General features: G+C 41.3%; 1 protein-coding gene across 2 annotated transcripts in view; it reads right to left on the reverse strand.

The window, feature by feature from the left end:
- MFSD11 (major facilitator superfamily domain containing 11) overlaps positions 5,970–22,174 on the reverse strand; it is a 29,885-nt gene continuing 13,680 nt past the window's right edge. For both annotated transcript variants that reach the window (XM_018063724.1, XM_018063725.1), the window contains exons 9-14: positions 21,079–21,119; positions 15,476–15,541; positions 13,123–13,248; positions 10,314–10,488; positions 9,478–9,613; positions 5,970–8,747 (exon numbers count right to left, since the gene is read on the reverse strand). In XM_018063724.1, coding sequence (XP_017919213.1) covers positions 8,583–8,747; positions 9,478–9,613; positions 10,314–10,488; positions 13,123–13,248; positions 15,476–15,541; positions 21,079–21,119 — 709 coding nt within the window. In that variant the 3' untranslated portion in view covers positions 5,970–8,582. The remainder of the gene's footprint in view (positions 8,748–9,477; positions 9,614–10,313; positions 10,489–13,122; positions 13,249–15,475; positions 15,542–21,078; positions 21,120–22,174) is intronic.

Consider the following 22,174-nt stretch of genomic DNA (forward strand, 5'->3'; position numbering starts at 1 on the left):
CAACATCTGATAAAGGACTACTATCCAAAATATAAAAAGAACAGGAATTTAACAGACATCTCACCAGTGAAGATAGTGGCAAACCAGCACCTAAAAAGATGTTCCACATTTTACGTCATCAAGGAAAAGCAACTGCGAAATAAAATTCATATTTTATGGCAGAACCAGAAAAATTTAAACATGAAGAATTTCCTCTGCCCTTGAACTTCCTCTCTCCCTGCTCCTGTGCATTGGGCATCTGCCCTGGGCATCAACCAAACCTCCCCCAGCAGCAGGAGTACTTGCTCAATTCAAAAAAGCAGCGCTCTCCTAGCATCAACAAGGCAATTCCTTAGAAGACAACATTCCTTGTTTATCTTATAAAATGCCACAGGAAGCCATTATGATCTGATGACACTCAGATCTGGATTGTGTAAGCTGTCATTAATACATCATTTAAACTACAGCCCTCTGTCTCAGAAGGAAAAAAAAAACTCATATACCTGTGCCTTGACTTCTAATGGGCAGAACTATTCTCAGAGCTTTCTGAGATGCTCTCTCAGGTTTTATAAAGTCCTCAAATTTGGCTTGAATTAAAATTTCCATTTTCTTTCTTAGATGGACTGATTTTTGTTGAAAGTAAAGAAGTGAAAGTGTTAGTCACTCAGTTGTATCTGACTCTTTGCAACCCCATGGACTGTAGCCCACCAGGTTCCTCTGTTCATGGAATTCTCCAGGCAAGAATACTACAGTGGGTTGCTGTTTCCTTCTCCAGGGGATCTTCCTGACCTGGGGTCTCCTGCATTGCAGATAGATTCTTTACTATCTGAGCACCAAGGGAAGCCATTTTTGTTGACCCAACTGAAAACAATGAGATCCCACTGCACACCTAAGAAAATGACCAGAATCTAACACTGACAGCAGCAAATGCTGGCGAGGATTCAGAACAAGAGGAGCCTCTCACTCTTTGCTGGACGAAGGCAAATGGTACGACTGCTCTGGAAGACGGTTTGGTAGTTTCTTGCAAAACTAAGCATCCTCTTTACCGTAATACAATGCTACAATTGTGCTCTTTTGGTACTTGTCCAAGACAGTTGAAACTTATGTCCACACAAAACCCTGCACACAGATAGTTAGAGTAGCTTTATTCTTGTCAAAACCTGGAAGCAACCAAGATGTCCTTCAATTGGTAAGTGAATAAACTGTGTACATCCTGTTAAAAGGTAAACCAAGGCATATAAACATTTTTAAGTGTTTGAGCAAACACTGGTTTGAAACAGGAAGCATCCAATCTAGCAGATAGAAAGGCGGTCTGAGGAGCTTCACAAAATGAAGGACTTGGGCATTTCCTGGTATTCCAGTGCTTAGAACGCCACATTTTCACTGCACAGGGCACGGGTTCAATTCCTGGTCAGGGAACTAAGATCCCATAAGCTGCACAACGCAGCCGAAAAAAAAAAAAAAAAAAATAGAGAAAGACAGAGGAAGTAGGAACAAGGAAGTTATACTAGGCCAAAAAGCAAGTCGGTTATTGAGAGGTTATTTTTCTTTAGTGGGTGGCAGGGGTCAATATCAGGCAGATTACCTAACTAGTATTGGTCAGGCAATTCCTGATTGACTCGTTTAAGATTCCATTTCTGGGAGAGCTGAAACTGAAATTAAGTCTCCGTCTGGGGACGTGGAACTTACTATGCTGCTGCTGCTAAGTCACTTCAGTCGTGTCTGACTCTGTGCGACTCCATAGACGGCAGCCCACCAGGCTCCCCCGTCTCCGGGATTCTCTAGGCAAGAACACTGGAGTGGGTTGCCATTTCCTTTTCCAGTGCATGAAAGTGAAAGGTGAAAGTGAAGTCGCTCAGTCATGTCTGACTCTTAGCGACCCCATGGACTGCAGCCCACCAGACTCCTCCGTTCATGGGATTTTCCAGGCAAGAGTAATGGAGTGGATTGCCATTGCCTTCTCCCAGAACTTACCATAAGCCACTCTCTTTGGGCCTGATGTCTTGTTTTTTAACAATCCATACAATGGAATAATATTCAGTGCTAGGAAGAAATGAGCTATCAAGCCATGAAAAGACATGTTGGAAACTTAATACGTATTACTAAATGTAAGATGTCAATCTGGAAAAGGTTACCTACTGTATGATTGCAACTATATGACATTCTGGAAAAGGCAAAACTATGGACACAGTGAAAAAAAAAAAAGGTCAGTGGTTTCTGGGGGTTGGTTACCAGGGAGGGAGGGAAGAATAGGAACTAAGGAATTTTAGGGCAGTGAAACTACACCATACGATAGATACGATTACAGTGGATACCAGTCATTATACATTTGTCTAAACTCGTAGAATGTACAACACTGAAGTGAATCCTAATGTAAACTAAGGACTTTTTAAAAAAATATTTTATTTATTTATTTCACTGTGCCAGGTCTTAGTTGCGCATGTGGGATCTAGTTCCCTGACCAGAGATGGAACCTAGGCCCCCTGCATGGGAGCCTGAAGTCTTAGCCACTGGACCACCAGGGAGGTGCCGAAGCTAAGGACTCTGGGTGATGACAAGCTGTCAATATAGGATCATTAGCTGCAACAAATGTACCACTTTGGTGCAGCATGTTGATAAGAAAAATCTCTGAACTTTCTTCTCCATGTTGCTGTGAATTCAAAGTTGCTCTAAAAAATGAAGTCTACTGTCAGGAAGCATTTAACAGGAGGCTTCCTGCGTGCTGCTTTGGATCTGTCATGAATCCTCTGTCCCTTATTAATTCCTGAATATTCAGGAATTAAGAGTAGTTGGCAAACCACTCCCGGGGCTTAGGAATGCAGGCGTTTCCTTCATTAGTTTTTCCATATGGTGATAAGTAACTATTTACGACCCTCTTCCTTTTTATGAACCATAGGTAAAAGTGATTATTCACAACCCTCTCTCTTTGATATGGATTGCCTTATGATAATTTGGACTTTTGATTTTTATCTTTGCTGAAAATAGCTACCTTGTAAGACAATATATATACCTGCACTATGTTGAATAAAACACCTTTGCTCCATCAGAGCTTGGGTCCCTGTGTCTTTCTTTCTCTCTCTCTCTCTCAGGCTAATTCTTTGGAGCGCAGAAGCCCTCTGAGCTTACTTTCTTGCCTGGGCTTCTAAGACCCTCTCGAGAAGAGGCACTGTGCCTTCACCCCCTCAAGAGAGTGCGTGGTGCCTACGTGTAGCAGTGCAAGCTCTGTGCCAAGAGCTTTATTGGTTTTCTCCGTAAACCAAGGAATATCAGCCTCTTTCTCTCTCTATTACTTTCTTATCGTTGACTCCGGACCACCAGGTTCCGGTCCATTAAAGGACCTCAACGGTCTACTTTAAAAGAACAAAAACTGAAAATGAAAATAACATAAAGTCAGGAATTCCCTGGTGTTCCAGTGATTAGGACTCAGGGCTTTCACTCCTGGGGCCCGGGTTCAATTGGGGTGGGGGTGGGGGAGAAATCTACCTTTTTACAATTGAGTAAAATAAAAAGTTTATAAAGAAACAAGCCAAAAGAATCACACAAAATTTCAAGAGTCAGACCATTTTCGTGGACTGTGTGTCCTTATTTTTTAGAAAATAAAATTTTTTTCTTAAGTAGTATGAGTTGAGTTGTAAGGAATTGTTTAACCATATTTTACTTGCTGGAAACCAAACCAAAAGAAGCCAATGAAACAAGCCCAAGTATTTATGTTAATGAGACATCTTGGCTAATTATGTAATTAGACATTAACTTTTTTTTTTTTTTTTTGGCTGCACCTTGCAGCCTGAGGGGTCTTGGTTCCCCAACCAGAGATGGAACCTGTGCTGTCTGCAGTGGGAACACGGATTCCTAATCACTGGACCACCAAGGAAGTCCCTAATTAACTTTTTTAATCAAAAAAATTTTTTTGAAATATAGTTGATTTACAATGTTATGTAAGTTTCTGTTGTACAGCAAAGTGATTCAATTATACATGTGAAAAGTGTTAAGTTGCTCAGTTGTGCCTGACTCTTTGCGACCCCATAGACTACCACCAGGTTTGTCTGTCAACAGAATTCTCCAGGCAAAAATACTGGAGTTGGCTGCCATTTCTTCCTCCAGATCTTCCCGACCCAGAGATCCAACCTAAGTCTCCCGCATCACAGACGGAGTCTTTACTACTGAGCCATTTGGGAAGTCCCAAACAATGTGGTTTATGCTAAATAAACACCTCTTTCTCTCTGCAAGTCTAGAATCCTGGCAAATGCCAGGCAGAGGCTGCCTGCAACCAGCCCCTGTAAAACCCTTGGGTGCGTCTCTAGCAGGCTTTCCTGGTCAGAAACATCGCATGCGTTGCTACATCTCTGATGCAGGGGCAAGAGGAAGCTCTGGGTGACCATCAGGGAAGGGAGAGAGAAAGCCTAAGAAAGCTTGCACCTGGATTCTTCTAGACTCCCCTCCAGGGTCTTTGTCTCTGATGACCTGGCTATGTATCCTTACCAGGTCACTGTAATAAACCCTGAGAGTACCCCTGATTCCTGCTAGCAAATCTCCCAATTTACAAGTAGTCCTGGGGTCGCCTGAGACATATCATGCAGGGCCACACAATTTTAGTGTGTTTTTTTTTTTTTTTGCCACACCTTGAGGCTTGCAGCAATTCAGTTCCCTAACCATGGATTGAACCTGGGCCACGACAATAAACGCGCTGAGTTCTAACCACTGGCCCAGCAGGGAATTCTTTTAAGCTCGACTATGTCCACATATTCCAGTTGCTGGGGCCTCCTTGGACTGTGACCCGTGGAGACAGCCGCTGCCATTAGGAGACGGTGAGAGGGGAAGAGTTCGCTGCTGCTTCAAGGCTGGGCCTGGCCTGCAGGCAGTCATGGGGAGGGCCTTGGAGCTCTCGAGACCCAGCCCTCAGCCTTTCCCCGGGCCCCCAGCACACTTGCCGGCCCAGAGACCCTGGAGAAGCTGACTGAACAGGACCCCTGACCCCGCCCTCAGGACAACCAGCTCTGTTCCTGTTACAGCTCTTGTTCAGTCACTAAGTCATGTTCGAGTCTTTGCAACCCCATGAACTGCAGCCCGCCAGTCTCCCCTCCACCATCTCCCGGTGCATGCATGCTGTCGCTTCAGTCACGTACAGCTCTTTGCGTGCCTATGGACTGTAGCCCACCAGGCTCCTCTGTCCGTGGGATTTCCCAGGCAAGAATCCTGGTGTGGGTTGCCAAGCCCTCCTCCAGGGGATCGTATCTCCCCAAGTTTGCTCAAATTCAAGTTCATTGAGTCGGTGATGCTATCTAACCACCTCATCCTCTGCCGCCCCCTTCTCCTTTTGTCACCATTCTTTTACTGCTGAGTCACCAGGGAAGCCCCCTATTACAGCAGCAGGCAGCATACTGCTGTATGTATAGGTCACACTCTATCCATTCATCTACTGATGGATATGGGTTGTTTCCACCTTTTGGCCATTGTGAACAATGCTGCTACAAGCATAACTGTACAAATACCTCTTCAAGTCTGTTTTCAGTTCTTTGGGGTACACACCCAAACAGGAAATCAGTGGATCAGATGGTGATTCTACTTTTACATTTTTTAGGAACTACTTTACTGTTTTCCATAAAGGCAGCACCATTTTACATTCCTAGCAATGTAAAATTCAGTTTTTCTTATGTCCTCACTTTATTAATTGGCAACTTTTTTTGTATTTTGAGAACTTAACTCCCAGAGGAAAGCAAGCCTCAATGTAAACAGCCAAAGCCTAGGTTTTAAGGTATTCAAGCCTTCGGGTATAGGGGAGAAGAGGTGGGTGGCGGGACTCCTTCACACAGAGTAAAACAGTTGTGACTCAATAAAGGTTGCTCCAGGGCTAAGCCAAATTTCAATATATAGAAATCTACAGCAAAGGAACAGCACACTCATACTTACACACACTCACACCCATGTGACACAAAGTGAAGACTTACTTACCCAGAAGCATAAATTATTTGACAGAGTATATAAGACAAACATAAAAATTAAATTCTTTATTTCATACCACATTTCAAATTCAAATAATGATACAAATTCAAACATGAGCTGTTATCAGTCAAATAAAGAGCCCACCAAGACCAACACCATTTACAGACATAAAGACTCAGTAAAAAACAAAACAAAACCCACCCAAACACAAAATGTGAGTACAGAACTTAAGGCGAAGAACATCACACATAACAACAGGAGGGAGGCGGCCCAGAATTCGTGTTCCTGACAGACTCCCCTCACTCCCTTTCGTTTCTCTTGTGAAAGCAGTTACCAGGAACCTTACCAGTGGTGATAAGAGGCTGCGGCTGCCCTGGGAGAATGTACTCAGTGGTATTAACAGAGGCTACTGAACCTCTGCAGCCCAATTCTGCAGATCTATCACAAGCAAAGGGAGCCTGAGCCTGGGAGAGTGAGGAACATGGGAGTGCAGGGCCCAGTTCCCAGCTGAACGTGAGACAGGCAGCCTTGTGAGACGGTCCTGGGGATCCTGGCTCTAGTCACTCCCTGGTGTAACCCCACCCCTTTCCGTGAGTGTGGCCGGGAACTAGTAACTTGCATCTAGTGAAGAGAATACAGCAAAGGTGATGAGATGTCACTTTCAAGATTTAGTGATAAAAGACGGTGACTTATGACTTGCTGGCACTTCCCTCTGGCTTTTCTCACTTGCTTTCTTTGATGCGGACAGCCGTGAGAAACTAAAACTCCTGGTCCAACAGCCTGTGAGGAATCAACTCCTGCCAGGATGAGACTAAGCTGAGAAGCGGGTCCTCCCCGGGTCACACCTTGGCTGCAGCCTTGTGACAGACCCTGAGCTGGCTGGAGGACCTGGTTCAGCCATGCTGAGACTCTAGACCCACAGAAACTATGAGAGAATACATAGGTCTTGTTTTTAAGGGTTGAGTTTTGGGGTAATATGTCACACAGAGATAGAAAACAAATACATCTGGGTAAACAATAATGTGCTTAGTGAAAAAAACTGTTAGTTGCTCAGTCATGTCTGACTTTGTGACCCCATGGATGCAGGGATCAAATGCGGGTCTCCTGCATTGCAGGCAGATTCTTTACTATCTGAACCACCAGGGAAATGGCTAAGTTTTGGAGTAATCTGTCATACAGTGATAGAAAACAAATACATCTGAGTAAACAATAATGTGCTTTAAGAGATAATAAATTCATTTCTATTAATTCTGAAACAGCATTTATAATTTATATAAAATCAACTATCAACTGAGTTTATCTCAACTTCAAGAAAGAAAACCAAAATTTTACAACTTGGAGCCAAAGAGTTTAGTGTTCCACACAAATGCAATTTCTCTAAGGGTTCCAGCTAACCACAATTCCCTACAATTGCCATCAAGTCTGAAAGTCACACTCCATAAAATTGCTAAGCAAGTTTAAAACAAAATATTGTTTGTCTTCTGATTAAATCTACTTTGCCATAAAACTCTTGATTTGTACAGTTAATTTTCAATTTTAAAAGTGAGCTTTCCCATTTAGAGGGAATATCCAGAAGAAGCAAATCCACAGAGACAGGAAACAGATTACTGACCACCAGTGCCAGGCAAGAGAATGGGGAATGTCTACTAGTAGGCAGGGTGGTTCTTTTTGGGGTGATGAAAACGTTCTGGAAAAGATAGTAGTGATAGCTACATAACCTTGTGAATGTACTGAAACGCCACTAAACTGTATACTTTACAATGATGAATTTTATGATTTCTGAACTATATCTCAATTAAAATAACTGTTTAAAGCTCTGATGGATTACAGTTAGCATTTCCATTCTAAACATCTCCCCAAATAGTTAGAGTCCATCCCCAGACATGCATACGGAATGGTGCTTCTTAGTGACAACAGTCTGCCACCATAGCTTAGACTTCACTACACGCTCTGGGTTTGTTTTTTATGCACTAAATCCTCAGAAAAATTACTAGCAAAAGCCTCCACCAGTAAATGTGTATTTTCTTAAGTGTGTTTCTGTTCATTTACAAATGTAAGATTTCTATTTTTAAAACTTAAAGACAATTTTTACCTCATTTCGTAATACTTGATTAGTACCCCTCTTGCTATGAACTACAAGAAAAATTAACAAAAATGTGCAAATCTTTTCAAAGATGCCATTTCAGTGTTACATGATTTACTTAAACATCATTCCCAGACACACACATGGGGTGGCACATGCTCCCTGTTACTACATAGTAACACACAGCCACACCCTGTAGGAGTCTTCACATGACATATGAGTCTTCATACACATATGGCCTAGCAGTTTCAATCAAAGCATGATCTCTCAATGAGAACAGGGGGCAGAAGAAAACATTGACATTTATAACATGATCATAAGGAATGTGAGACAGATGAAATGAAAAACAACATCTTCGAACAACATGACCAACAGAACAAGTTTGTCTTATTTCACTAGTTTTTAAACAATATCTGTAAACCTGAATACCAACTCTGGCAGATTTAGCAGTCTTAGATCTCGGAGTTTCCATCCTAAACAGCCTCCAAGGTATGGTGAAGATGAGAGCGGCCTCCTCTGCCCAGCCCTGCCGCTCAACCGAGGGTCTGGAGAGGCGGCCTCCTCTCACTGGCGCCCTTCTTCAAATACTTCGGTAGTCAGAGCCCCGGGCTACAATGGCAGCAGCTTCCCACTCCACAGTGAAGAAGGAGACAGTTCCAAAAAACCCAAATATCACCATGACCAGGAGTTGCCAATGAAGGAGAAGGTAGTTACTGTAGAAAAACGCCACGGCGGCGCAAATGGACTAAGAATAAAGAAGACGAAACAGATCATGAAACGTGCACAGGTGACCAGCCGACTCCACAACAAACCCCACAGCTCTGACCCAAGGCTTCCTGTCACTGCTCCCTGCTCTTTCTGCATCTAGAGGGCACCTCCTTAGTCACTAGCTCACAGACACACACCATCAAGTCCCGCTGAGAGCTGGGAATAATCAAGTAAGCTATAGTCTGCTGTGAAGTAGCACAGTCGTGTCTGACTCTGCAACCCCATGGACGGGAACCTACCAGGCTCTGCGGTCCATGGAATTTTCCCGGCAAGAATACTGGAGTGGGCTGCCATTTCCTTCTCCAGGGGATCTTCCCAATCCAGGGATCGAACCCAGGTCCCCTGCATTGCAGACAGACGCTTTACCGTCTGAGCCACTAGGGAAGCCCCATTTAAAATAGTATTTTGTTAAAAAAAAAACAAAACTGGAGTGATCAAATTATGTGCAGGCACAGTGAGATGCACACTTGTTATCTGTGAACGCCATGAATCCTAGCATCTACTGAAAGAAGTCTGAGTCGCAGAGGCAGGAATGTAAAATCTCTTATACAAGTGATGGGACAAAAGATCACAGTACTTATTGTCTCCTCATTCTGATCAGAAATCCTTTTAAAGGATCTCCTGGACTTTCACTTAAGAAACATTAAGAAAATGAAGTTATAGCACTTAAAAAAGACCCGCCTTTAAACACAGTCTAAAGAATTTACCTGCACAAATTTAAAGACAGCAAAAGCCGGGGCACTGTCTTCAGAATAGAGAAAACCTAAAATACTAAGCAGCTGGGTATTGAAGCAGCTGTCTCCAAGACCCAACAGGAAGCTGCAGAAGATGGCAATTTCTTTGCTGATTAAAAAAAAATTGAGAGTCAGCATTAATAGTAATATTTGTTAGAGTCGTTTAAAACATAACAGAAACTCACCCACAAAAACATTTTACTCTCCAATTTAAACAAGTTTATGAAACAAGAATGAATAAACACTGGAATTTACAAAGTAAGAACTTAGGCCCAAACGCTGTCACCTTCACAGTCTAGTTAACTATCAGGGAAGCAAACACTGTGTCTGGGACAGGGCTGCCCTTGGCTTGTGGATCCAGACATAAATGCCTACGTTGACAATGAATTTGAGGGTTGAGTGCAATAAAATGACACCCGCAGAACTGCCATAAACACTGTGAAAGGACTGGGCAGCCGACCCAGCAGACAGATCACCCCTCACTCCCCACTGCTCTTCCTTGAAGCCCAAACTTCTACAGATTTCAATGCTCAAAAGGCAGAGATAAAAAATCCAAATCAGACACTTACATGATCCTACACAGATCAAGAAAAAGATTTAGTGGGAAGAAAGGTTAAAACCAACAATCACGAAAATAACTTGAGATTCTCTATGGATTTCTATTCAAACTCATTCTGGCTCCATTAACACATGACAAATGACCTTATAACAGACTTACAGAAAAGGACTAATTGCTCCATTCTAAATTCCAAGCCATCCTTTACCTCCTGCCCTTCCTTAACTTACTAGAAAAAGGGCCGCCACTGTACCTGGGTTTGATGTAAGCGCTGCTGTCAGTGCCTTCAACAGGAGCAATGGGGGCATCCCCAGGCATGTTGAGGAATATTAAATAAAAAGCTATAAAATGCACCAGGATGCCCAACAGCACAACTGGATTCCTACCAAAACGATTATTCTTGCTCAGCAGGCCAAAGAGGCTTCCACCTATAAGATCAATGAACAAACAAAAAAACCCAAGGCCAAGTTAACATATCAAAAATTTAGTTTTGAAAAAATAAATGGACAAATAGTGAATTTAATAAAATAAGAAAAAGAAAGCACAAATATACAAAATAAGAAATAACTGTTGAAACAAAGGAAATTATAAAAATCAGGACAGACTTCTAGGTAAGATGGAATAACAGGAACTGAATTTACCCCGAGTCTAAACAAAAAAAAATACCAAAAATATGACACAATGGTTTTGAAGACACAGGTTCTCAGGTTACAAAGGGCAGTGATCTCGGAAAGACAGAAAACAAATGAGGTGAGGCCCACAGCTGCCCCAGCTGACTGAGAGGCTATGGGCTTCGGAAAGGGGGAAGGAGGAAGCAGAGCGGGGAGGAGAGGGGAAGGAGACCGGGAAGAGGGGCAGAAGGGGAGGGAAGGCAGGAGGAAGGCCACAGCCTCCCTGAGTCGAGGAGACAGAGCTCAGGGTCTGGGGAGACCAAGGTGCCTGAGTTTCCAAGACAGGGCATCAGAAAGGAGAGCTGATCAGCACAGGATGTGAGCAGCAGAGATCAGAAAGAACTTTCCAAGAGGATTAGTGGCATTAGTGCCCCACCCTGGGCTGGGAAGAGTACCTGGTCCCACCAGCCAGACTGGAAATATTATTCACTAGGTATTCATGAAAGGGTCTTCCCCTGGGGGAGAGAGATAATCAGCCCTCCTCTGAGCACTACTCTGGTTCCATCCAACACACTTTAAAAGCAAGACTCAAAAAGTCACACTGTTTCCAAGTAAATGAACCACATCCAAGAACAAAGCTCAGAACAGCAACAGGAATGTAAAAGTTATCCCACACCCAACAAGGTAAAGTTCACAATGGCTAGTATCCACATTACCAGGCATGCAAAGAAACAGGAAAATAGGACCTGTCATTAGACAAATCAGTCAAACACAGAGTTATCACCTGAGCCAGCGATTGCAGTCCTAGGTTTACATAAAACATAAGATCACACAAAAACTATACAGATATGTTCACAGCAGCATTATTCCTAGTGGGCAAAAAGCGAAAACCACCCCAATGTCCATGACACGATGAACGGATGAACAAAAATGTGGTAGATCCACGTGACTAAACATTATCTGGTAATAAAGAGGAATGAAGTAAAAAAGAAAAAAGAAATGAAGTACTGATACATGCTACACCAGGAAAAAACCCCGCAAACACTGTGTGAAGCAAAAGAAGCCAGGGACAACAGAAAAATACAAATTGTATGATTCCATTCACATGAGATGTCCGGAATAAACAAATCTACAGAGAAAGCAGATTAGCAGTTGCCTGGAAAAAGGCAATGGAAATGTTCTAAAATTAATTATAGGGAACAAAACAATACACCAACCTCCCCCCCTTTCTCCATAGTGCTTATCACTTTGACATTCTAAGTTTCAGTATTTTTACTGCCTGGGTTCTTCCCCCAAAATATAAGCTCCATGTTTTGTTCATGCAATGGATGCACAGAAAGTTTGGGGAAGCTCCTCACACGTTACACAGCATCCACTACTGCAGCTGTTGCATGGGTCACTGCTGCAGGAGCAACTGATGGCATAATCAAAACAGAGGTGTGGTCTTAGCCTGTTCTCTTCTCCCCGCTTTCTGGCATAGAGCTCCTAAAACCCTAGGAGTTTCCTCAGTGAAAGGAGTGTCTCTAATTATCTTTACTAACCCCTTCCAACCATACCTGAGTTAATGCTGACCGCTGAGGGACTGTGGGGCTGGCTCTAGTCAAGATGGGAGGGTGGTTGCCAGAAGGACCCAGTCTTGATTAGAAAACTAGAATGTTCAGCCCCACCTCCCATCTCAGGGGAGGGGAGAGGGGCTAGAGATTGAGCCTGCCATGGGATTTAATCCATCATGATGAGATCTGCATAAAAATCCCCACACAACAGGTATGGGAGAGCTTCCTGTGATGACTACATCACGTGTTGGGAGGGTACCACATCCTAGACTCCAAGGGGACAGAGGTTCCTACACCAGGGGTCCTTCTGGGCTTTGCCCTAAGTAGCTCTTCATCTGGCTGTTCATCTGCACCCTTTATTAATCAACTTTAACAAATAAGTATAGCATTTCCCAGGGGTGTTGTAGGAACCCTTGAATGTATAGCCAAGCTGGACAGAAGTGAAGGTGGCCTGGGGACTCGGGACTTGGACTGGCGTCTGAAGTGAGGTTGGCCTTGCAGGATTGTACCCTTGAACCTGTGTGGTCTGCTGCTAACTCTAGGAGTTAGTGTCAGAATTGAACTGTACTGCTAGACATACAACTGATGTCAGAGATCCAGAGAACAAGAAATTCAGGGATTCTAATACACCTTCCCTAAGTATTTTAAGAGGAAAATCTGGGAAACATAAAGCAAAAATCTTTATGTTTTTCTACTTATGGCTTTGCGTTGAATTACTTGGCAAAAGTTTTTATAATTTAGTTTTAGAACAGTGATAATAAAAGAAAAACCAGACATACCCAAGTGGATAAAAATAAGCAAAGAAATAGAAATCCAAGGACAGAGAAGTGAAATATACTTAAAATTTCCATTATAACTGTAACAAACTGATTTAATGCAAAAATTTTTTTAAACCAACCTAAAATTTCTCCAATGCCGATGAAAATGCCAGAAAGTCCAATGAGGCTTTTCTCTTCTGTTCCAAATTTATTTATAGCGCCAATACAGGTTCCATATACACCAGAGAAGAAAGTCAGTTCCAGACCTTTAGAAAAGAATCAGATTTAAATTACAGTTGTCCTTCAGTATCTGCCGTGGGTACCAAAATCCAGATACTCAAGTCCCAGAATCAGCTCTCTGCATTCAAGTCTCTACACCCTTAGAGTAAACCAACGGCAGATCACAAAGCTCTGGATTTTGTATTGAAAAAACAGTCTCCCTTTCCTGGTTTTTTCTTCGTCTAGTAGTATTTGAGCTATGCATGTATAAAACAAAATTCACTCAGACTGAAATGCTACTCCCCTAGCGGAGCATATTTTACGTGACATAACTGATGAAAAGGAATCAGCCACGAGATGGCAGTTGTCACGTATTTCAGGTTAGAACATACAACTCAAATAAGCAAAGACAGCATGATGTTAAAACAGTCACTCTGCACAGTAAGGGGGTGGACAGAGGACATAATTAACATAAACCTGTAACAAGGACACTAAAGTACTCATTATCCTTATTAATGGCTTTCCAAGGGAACAGGAACATATGATGGCAAGACTAATACCTACTATCTACTTTTGCTTAAAGGAAAAAGTTTTAATTAAACATGTTTTTCCAGGAAAAGAAATTTTTAAAATTTGGGTAAAAAATTAGAGCCAATCAGTAGAAGACCCGATTCCTTAACGTCACAACACCTTACCTGAATTTTGAAGACATTTAATGCTCATTCTATTTGACCTAAAAATAAGATGTTTCTACCTATACCCACGAGGCACACAGGGCTGAACCCTGCACAAATCGAGCTTGAACTGTGCAGGCCCCTGGAGTGCTACCGGGGCCACAGCTGGCCGACCGTGCAGACCAGGAGGCCCAGGGCTGACTACAGTCACACAGGCTTCTCATCACAGGGGAGGTCAGCACACCCAAGCCATCCCTTCACTGTCCAAGGGTCAACTGTGAAGGCAAAAGTAATGACGGACATATCAGAGCAACTTTTGACAAGGAAACAGATTTCCTTAAGACCTAAGCCTATTCCACCTATGACCATATCACATTATCACTGGAAGCCACAGAATTCATCCTGTTTTATTGGAAATTATCTTAATTCATACCCAAGTTGCAAAGATTTACTCATGATTATTTTCTGTAGTACTCCATTTTGTCCTAAAATCACTGGTTGAGATGAATCAAGCCTCCTGCTTTTCAAGCCCTTGTACAGAATCCTCCCCTACGTGGAATTTGGGCTGACCCTGTGATTTGCTTTCACCAACATGGGAAGGAGTCACACAAATGCTGAGACATGGAGAGAGATGAGATCCAGCTTGCATCAGACCCCTCCAGACCTGCAAATGAAACTACCTTGGAAGTTTTAGCCCCAGCTACACTATAACTTAAGTAGCCCCAAGAGACCCCAGCTGAGACCATCAGAAAAACCATTTCACTGAGACAGGTCAATGTACAGAATTGTGAGAAAGTAAGTGAAAGAGGAGAGCGAAAAAAGTTGGCTTAAAGCTCAACATTCAGAAAACGAAGATCATGGCATCCGGTCCCATCACTTCATGGGAAATAGATAGGGAAACAGTGGAAACAGTGTCAGACTTTATTTTTTGGGGGGCTCCAAAATCACTGCAGATGGTGACTGCAGCCATGAAATTAAAAGACACTTACTCCTTGGAAGAAAAGTTATGACCAACCTAGATCGTATATTCAAAAGCAGAGACATTACTTTGCTGACTAAGGTCCGTCTAGTGAAGGCTATGGTTTTTCCTGTGGTCATGTATGGATGTGAGAGTTGGACTGTGAAGAAGGCTGAGCACCGAAGAATTGATGCTTTTGAACTGTGGTGTTGGAGAAGACTCTTGAGAGTCCCTTGGACTGCAAGGAGATCCAACCAGTCCATTCTGAAGGAGATCAACCCTGGGATTTCTTTGGAAGGAATGATGCTAAAGCTGAAACGCCAGTACTCTGGCCACCTCATGTGAAGAGTTGACTCATTGGAAAAGACTCTGATGCTGGGAGGGATTGGGGGCAGGAGGAGAAGGGGACAACCGAGGATGAGATGGCTGGATGGCATCACGGACTCGATGGACATGAGTCTGAGTGAACTCCAGGAGATGGTGATGAACAGGGAGGCCTGGTGTACTGCAATTCACGGGGTCGCAAAGAGTCGGACACGACTGAGCGACTGAACTGAACTGAAACTGAACACAGTTATTGTTTTCGACACTTACTGTCATTATGCAGTTACAGAAAACCAATACTGTAATTAAGTCCATTACCTGTATAAGCAGTTGTAACGCTAAGAAGGAGCATCTCCTTGGTGACACATAACTTCAGAGACTTTTCTGCCCAAAAAAAAGAAAAAAAAATTAGGAGTACTTCACTAGATTTTAGTCAACCGAACAAAAATTCTAAAACATTCATTCAACCAATTCATTATTACTTGTTGTCATTAATGCTAGTAAACAGAGACACTGGGACACAGGTTAATGATTCAGATTAAAATGCTTAACATATGAACTAAACCTGCCCTGTAAGTAAAATGTTGATTTCAACTGTTTAAATATATTCTAGAGTTGTGTTTTCTCTAACACCTTTTCCAGCGCTCATGAAAACAAAACGTGAAACAGAGAAAAGAAACAGAACAAAACAACAGACTGTTCCAACAGACTTGATTAAAGGTTAGGGAGTCAACAGTTGGCAAAGTGCTAACTTCTCTAAGCAACTGTCCCAGGGCAGCTTTAAGGCTGGACTCAAGGTCAGAGTCAGCCCAGAGGTTTTTGAGCACCCCAAGCCGGGATAGCACCACTTCCTGAGATTCTCAGTCTCTGGATCTGAGGACTGAAACCTTAGTTCTGCTCAGTTGTTTCTGATCCCTTTAATTTTTAATTTTTGTTGTTTAACTGAGTTGAAATCTACAGTGGAAAATGCATTTCTAAAAGCTGTACATTTTAACTGTCTTGAACCTGCTCACATTTCATAACTTAAGGCCACTTATCTAGGATCCTAAACTAATGGGGGATCCAGATTTCAGTTCCTACTCAGTGGATGACTAGGAAACTCACATCAGTCATAGACACTCTGTCCTGAATTTCTCCATATATAAAAGGATAGCCTTTTTCTTGAATTTCACTAAAATAAAGTGAGATTAAAATCAGTAAGATATTTTCACCAATCATTTTCATATATTTCCAGAAAAAAATACTTGATTAACAAAGTTTAAAACAGTATTTTTAATTAGAAAAATCATATTAGCAAAGCATATTTGCTTTTGAGTAATCAGAAGATTTAGCTAACAAAAGAAAATTTTAAAACACAACCTAAAAAGAAAAATAATCTAGTATGATCCTATATGGTGAATTCATGTCCTCATACATTTGTCCAAACCTATAAAACATACACCACCAAGCAGGAACCCTAAAGTAAACAACAGACTCTAGTAATGATGCTGTGTCACTGTGCATTCATCAGTCGTTAACAAAAGTACACTGATGGGGGACAACGGTAACAGGGAAGGTTACACATGGGTGAGGGCAGGACATGTATGGGAAATCTCTGTCTATTGACAATTTTGCTGTGAACCTAAAACTTCTCAAAAAAAATCATTTATCAAAAAAAAAAAACCAATATAATTCATTTGAGGAAACTGACAAACTGATCCTAAAATTCATATGCAAATTCAAAGGACTGATAACAGCCAAAATAATCTTGAAAAAGAACAAAGATGAAGACTCAAAATTTACAATAATCAACACAGCATGGTACTGGCATAAGAACAGGCATATTGAGAAATAAACTACATTCACAGTCATTTGATTTTTACCAAGGGTGCCAACACAATTCAATGGGAGAAAGAACAGTATTTCTAGCAAATGGTGCTAGAATGACTGATCTCGTGCAAAAGAATGATGCTGGATTCCTACATCACAACATCCATAAAACCTGACTCAAATGGATCACAGAACAAAATGTAAAAGCTAAAACTATAAAACTCTTACAAAAAAATACAGGAATAAATCTTTGTGACTTGGAGTCTTCCTAGGATACCAAAAGCGCACACAACAGAAGATAAAGTAGATAAATCAGACTTCATCAAAAATTTAAAAATTCTATGATTTAAAAGATACTACCAAGAAAATGAGAAAAATCAACCTAAAGAATAGAAGAAAATATTTGTAAATTATATATATATAAGGGACTTTCATCTAGAATATATAAAGAACTCTTACAATTCAATAATAAAAAGACAAGGAATTCCCTGGCAGTTCACCGGTTAAGACTCAGCACTTCCACTTCTGAGGGCTGGGGTTCAATCCCTGGTCGGGGAACAAGTCACACGGTGTGGCCAAAATAATAATAATAATACAAATAATCCAATTAAAAAATGAGCCAAAGATCTGAGCAGAAATTTCTCCAAAGAAGAGATGAAATGCCTATAAGCATATAAAAATACACTCAACATCTTAGATATTGGGGAAATGCAAATCAAAGCCAGAAAAAAATCACTTTACACCTACTAGAACAGTGCTAGTCCCTCAGTCGTGTCCAACTTTTGCAACCCTCTGGACTATAACCCACCAGGCTCCTCTGTCCATGGAATTCTTGCCTGGAGTGGGTTGCCATTTCCTTCTCCAGGCGATCGAACCCGGGTCTCCCACATTGCAGGCAGATTCTTTATCGTCTGAACCATCAGGGGCTAGCAGGATAGCTATAATCAAAAAGATAACTCTAGAACGTGGAGAAATTGGAACCTTCGTCCATTGCTGGTGGGAATGTAAAATGGTACCGCCACTTTGGAAAACAACCTGGTAGCTCCTCAAAGATTTAACACAGAGATACCAGAGCCCAGCAAGCCCACTACTCCTGGGTACACAGCCAAGAACTCTGAAAACAATGTCCACACAAAAACTGATGCTAAGAATCCCGTCACAGAAGACCACTAGCCCTATGATTCCACTTACACAAAATGTCCAGTATAGGCAAATCTGTAGACAGAAAGTAGATTACTGGATAACTAGGGCTGGGGTTAGGGTTGGGAGAGGAAATGGAAAGTGATTACTAATGGGAAGAAAATGGGAACTGACTGCTGATGGTCAAAGAGATTCTTTTGGGGGTGATAATTAGGTTCTAAATTTTTAATTTTGGCCATATATGTACTGAATCCTAACCACTAGACCAGGTAACTACCTGAATAGGTTTTAAAGTCGATTACGGTGATATCTGCGCAACTCTCGGAATATACTAAAAACCACTGAATTATCTAAGTGGGTGAACTGTATACTATGTGAATTACATCTCAATAAAGTTATTCTATTAAGGAAAATAACCATAATCTAACACCTTAATGAGTCTCCTCCTAGGCTTTATGCTATTTAAAAAGAAATTTCACTACTTTTACTGTTTTACAATTTATTTTCATGTAACAAAGTAAACATTTTTTAACATTTGTAGTAATCATTTTAATGGCTACAGTAATTTATTGGATAGCTGCTTTGTACTTGAATATTTAAATTATTTCTATTTCTCACTAATATAAATAGTAACTAAATCTTGGGGAAAATTCTTAATTATTTCCTGAGGATAATCCTATTAGTGGAATTGCTGGAGTAAAGGGATAAACATTTTTAAGGCTTTTGATTCTTACCGATAAATCTATCTTCAGAAAGTAATACAAGGACTATATTCTTAACAATGTGGTCTTGTGCATTTAAGTACCTACAGCCTATATACTGAGATTTATCTATCTTTGGAAATATAACAGAAAACTTCTTACAGTTTTTAATAACTTTCCTTTGTTTATAACTTTTTTTCTACTGGAGTGTTTATGCCTTTCTTCAGTTCAGTTGCTCAGTCGTGTCCGATTCTTTGTGACCCCATGGACTGCAGCATGCCAGGCTTCCCTGTCCGTCACCAATTTCCAGAGCTTGCTCAAATTCAAGCCCATTAAGTCGATGATGCCATCCAACCATCTCATCCTCTGTCATCCCCTTCTTCTCTGGCCTTCAATCTTTCCCAGCATCAGGGTCTTTTCCAATGAGTCAGTTCTTTGCATCATGTGGCCAAATTATCAGAGTTTCACCTTCGGCATCAGTACTTCCAATGAATATTCAGGACTGATTTCCTTTAGGACTGACTAGTTTGATCTCCTTGCAGCCCAAGGGCCTCTCAAGAGTCTTCTCTCCAACACCACATTTCTAACGCATGCCTTTCTTATTGGTTCATAACCCTTTATCATATACTGTAAGTATTTTCCCTGCCATTTTAATTTTATTTGATTATTGTAAGAGATCGAAAGTTTATATTTTAGGTAAAAAAGAACATACTTTCCCCTTACTGTTTGACAGACCTGTGAAAGGCTTTCCTCTACCAAATTAATTTCTATTATGGTTTCATTTTTACATTTAATCTACACGGAATTTTAGTATAAGATGGGAAGTATGAGTTCACACTTTTCCCATGCGGTCAGCTGTCTGGCCTTGCTTTTAAGACTCTTTTACAGTATTCCACGCTCCTTTATGAACACAGACCTGTGTCTAAACTTCTGTTCCAGTGCTGTCTGTATTCCAGTGTTTTCAAATGAATTCATAATAGGTTTTGATATTTACTACGGAAAGTTCTTTTAAAAAATTCTGTTATTGACATGTTTATTCTTCCAGAGGAACCTTTTATTAGGACCAAAAAATAAATTTAAAAATCCTCATTGAAATTTTCTAGAATTGCATTAAACATATACATTGAGCTGAGGAACTTAAGTGCCTTTAAATAAGCAGGAATCCTTTCTACTCAATACCTACTACAGCATCAACTGAAGGAATATCATGATTAAATAATAAACGAAACATTGGCTCACAAGCAAATTAAAGCCTGGACATTCTTTTCCCTTTCTCTTTACCTTCAGCTTCATTGCCACCTCCTAACTTCATATTCCTCCCCACCTTCCAGGAACCATTGCCTAAATTTAAATTTTCTTGCCCTATAACACCTTATATGCCTTATCTTTTTTAGCTGCTGCCTTCTTTCTCCCCATTCAAACTTAACAGCCCAAATATCCTATTACTACCAAATCCTACAATAGGTAACCAACCAGCTCTGTGATAAAAAGCATGAGGCCCTCACTGTGTTAGTGTCTCATTTTACAGAGAAGTTGAGGCAAAGCTGGTACAACTATCTAGAAAGTACATCCCAAATCTGGCTAATATTAAGAGACATCCAGAGGCGGGGGTTCAGCGTATAGAGGCTGCATCCAGTCTTACCGAAGCTGGATGAACCAGCCCATAAGCCTGAAGGTCATCACCCTCCCTTTGCCTGACTGCATGTTCACCAAAGCAGCCAACATGTCTTTCTAGGCCTCTCATAACAAGAAGGAAATTCCTTGTTTGACCTTGAGTAAATAATTTTGCCAAAGCCTGTTTTCTTTTCTATAAAATGGAGATAATGATATATATGTATTATATGATACTCACAGATTTGTCGTAAGAACAAAATAAAACACATCAAGAGGTTTAGCCAGGAAGAACCCTCAACAGATGAGGATGATTGGTCTTACACATTATTGGGTCACCTGAGCCTCTGCTCTCTTCTAAGGAGTGACAAGCAATGCTTGAAGAAATGGTCTGTGTCCTTACTTCCTCCTATAAACTCCTAAACCTCTGCTGCCTCCTCCTCGGGCCTCCCTCACACATGCACTCAGGTAGGGCACTGAATTATTCTCCATCCCTCACAGGCCTCATGTTAGAGATACTTATTGAGAAGACAAGCGGATTTCAGAGCAGTATACCTAGAAACGTGAAAATACTGGGGTATTGTCAATGCAAAGCTACCAGAGAAAGGGGGAAAGTTATTCCTGAACAGTTCCTGCACTTCCGATACAGAAAATACTTACTAAATGCATCTACTGCCTTTGTCATGTTGTTCTGGGGAGACCTGAAAAGATAAAAAGAAAAAAGTTTTTCCCCAGAAAATTGAAAAAGAGAACAAACAAAAAAATGACCACATTTTCATTTAAGTCTGTAAAAGCTCTGTTCTCTATGTGGTCTGGTAAACACTTCAGTGGCCTCGATGCTCCCTGCTCCAAGGTGTCCTTGCTTCAGAGACTGTGAGTAAAGGGCTACTTGGGTGGCTCTTTATTAACCACAGAACATGATTCGCTCCCATTAAATTTATGACACAGAGTCATGCATGTCTTTTTTAGAAATGGTACTTCTCTGCACGCTCTACAGCCTGTCAGGAAAAGCCCATGCACCGCAATGAAAAGCCCTAGCCACAACGAGAGAAAGCCCACAAGCTGTACAAAGACCCAACCCAGACAAAAAAAGGAAAAAAAATTTAAAAGGAAAGAAAGAAATGATACTTCAGGCAGGACAAAAATCTCCTCTACCTTGCTGTTTCTAAACTGTAAAAACAAATCGTGAGGGCTCAATTTCCACCACTCCAACTACATAAAAAATTACTCTGTGGTTCTTCAGTGTTAAAAGCAACACCATCACCAGCTATATGGGTTTGGGCGTAGTATAACCAACTGGTTAAAAACGTGGGCTTCGATGTGGAGTCTTGCTTTGCCACTTATTAGTTGTGTGGTTTTAGACAAGTGGCTTCATTTCTCTTTTACTTTCTCATTTATAAAACAGGGACACTATCACTTACCTGTGAGAAGGAAACGAGATACAGTAACTTAAGGGTAAGTATTTGCAGGTCATGGTAAGAAAGTCTGTAAGAAATTACACTTCTCATCCTATCAGCCAAGTCTACTCCTAGATCTTGAAAAGATATCATTTACAAACAAACCGAAAGAAAAAAACCTAAAGGAGAGCAGGTGACTTAAATTACTGACACAAAAAAGGTAATATGTTTTAACCAATAGGAAAACATTTTCCCCCACCATAAAAACTCATGCCTGAGGGAGGCTCAAGAGGGAGGGGACATATGTATACCTATGGCTGATTCATGCTGATGTATGACAGAAACCAACACAACGCTGT

This window comes from Capra hircus, chromosome 19, assembly GCF_001704415.2.
Source record: "Capra hircus breed San Clemente chromosome 19, ASM170441v1, whole genome shotgun sequence".
Classification (NCBI taxonomy): Eukaryota; Metazoa; Chordata; class Mammalia; order Artiodactyla; family Bovidae; genus Capra; species Capra hircus.